Consider the following 1934-nt stretch of genomic DNA (forward strand, 5'->3'; position numbering starts at 1 on the left):
GAAAAATATTCATCACCTCTATCACTTCGAACAATTTTAATCTTTTTGTACTTTTGATTTTCAACTTCAGCCTTGAATAGTTTAAACATATCAAAGGCTTCATCTTTTGTTCTAATCAAGTATACATATATATACCTAGAACAATCGTCAATGAAAGTGATAAAATATATTTTTCCTCCTCTAGTCTGCCATTCTATTCACAAATATTAGTATGAATGATATCTAATATTTGTGTGTTTCGTTCGGCCTTTGGAAATGGTTTCTTAGTCATTTTTGCTTGTATACAAATTTCACACTTATCAAATTTTGTATCTTTACAATTAATTAAACCATGTTTAGACATATTTTTTAAAGATCTAAAATTTAAGTGTGCTAAACGAGCATACCAATAATCAAAGGAGTCAACGAGATAAACAAAATTTATAGTTTTATTAATATCATTGATACTAAGCTTATACATTCCATCACATAGGTAACCTTTTCCTACAAAAGACCCATTCTTAGATACGATACATGTGTTTCCCTCAAGTACAACCTTCAATCCATGCTCACACATGAGGCTAGTAGATATAAGATTTTTTCTAATGTCAGGAACATGATAGACATTGTTTAAAGTCATTTTCTTTCCGGATGAAAATTCAATTTGATTGTTCCTTTTCCAGCAACCACTGCTGCATCATTATTCCCCATGAGAACTGTTTTCTCTTGCTTTTCTATTTGATATGATGAGAATAATTTCTTGTCATTGCATACATGAATGGTAGCACCAGAATCAATCCACCAATCATTGGACTTTGTTGCAGCCATGTTGGTTTCAATAATCATGTCAATTTCTATTTCCGAGATCATAGCACAAATAACTTCATGTTGATTTTCAAAAACATTGGCTTTGTTGACATTGACTTCTTTCTTGTACTTGCAGTCACTTTGTCTATGCCTTTCTTTCCACAATTAAAACATTATCCAAAGAACTTTTTCTGGCCATTTCCCAACTTCTTGAACCTTTTATCATTGTTTACCTTGAATTTTTTTTTGAACTTACTTGCTTCAGCAACATTAATTTTAGAGAATTCATGGATATTTCCCTTAGGATCACAATATCTAGTTTCCTCTTCGGTCCTCAAATGCTTTTTCAAATCCTCCAAAGTTATGTCATCTTTACTATGCAGAAGTTTCTTTCTATAACCATTCCAACTTGGGGGTAATTTATCAATAATAGTCCCAACTTCAAATGATTCAGAAATGATTATTTTTAACTCAAGAAGCTTGGTAACAATAAGTTTCAATTCATGTATTTGATAAAGAACGGACTTTGTATCGGTCATGACAAATTCAAGATATTTTAAGATGAGGAATTTGTGAGTACCTTCCTTCTCAGTTTTGTATTTGTACTCGAGTGCATTCCAAATCTTCACAAGAGATTCAATTGAGTTGTAGAGATCATACAGTCTGTTAGAGAGTGTGTTGATAATGTGACCACAGCATATCACCATGTCTTCTTTGCGCTTTTTTCATGCAGCCTTGACTGCTTCAGTATCATCATCCTTCGGTTCAGGAAGTGGCTCCAACTTTGGATCAAGAACATATGCAATCTAGAGAACAGTAAGCAGAAAAAATAATTTTCCTTTGCAGCAGGTGAAGTTGGTGACGTCAAATCGATCGAGTTGAACATTTGGATTGAGAAAAGAAGTCATGTTGTTCTTTTTGGTTGCCGTTGCAAGAATGAATATAAAACCTTAAAGATTGTTGGTGAATATAGAGAATAAAAATATGCAATAGAGAATAAAAAAGTAGTGTAGGGAAAAAATCGGGTTTGAGTTGTAATAGGAATACTTTCCTTTAAGGTTTTATTTTCTCTCACTTCTCAAAGTTTGCTAATGAATTTTTTGCAGCAAATTACCCCCAAATTACAACAAACCCTTCAATACAATAAT

General features: G+C 32.4%; 1 protein-coding gene across 1 annotated transcript; it reads right to left on the bottom strand.

Moving 5' to 3' along the window:
- Positions 1-615: 615 nt before the first annotated feature.
- On the bottom strand, positions 616-1493 carry LOC140805471 (uncharacterized). Its single transcript, XM_073161741.1, has 2 exons — positions 1043-1493; positions 616-941 (listed from the first exon to the last, which is right to left on the bottom strand). The coding sequence occupies exons 1-2, from the start codon at positions 1491-1493 to the stop codon at positions 616-618; spliced, it is 777 nt and encodes a 258-aa protein (XP_073017842.1).
- Between the last annotated feature and the right edge of the window lie 441 nt (positions 1494-1934).

This window comes from Primulina eburnea, chromosome 11 (assembly GCF_022965805.1).
Source record: "Primulina eburnea isolate SZY01 chromosome 11, ASM2296580v1, whole genome shotgun sequence".
Lineage (NCBI taxonomy): Eukaryota > Viridiplantae > Streptophyta > Magnoliopsida > Lamiales > Gesneriaceae > Primulina > Primulina eburnea.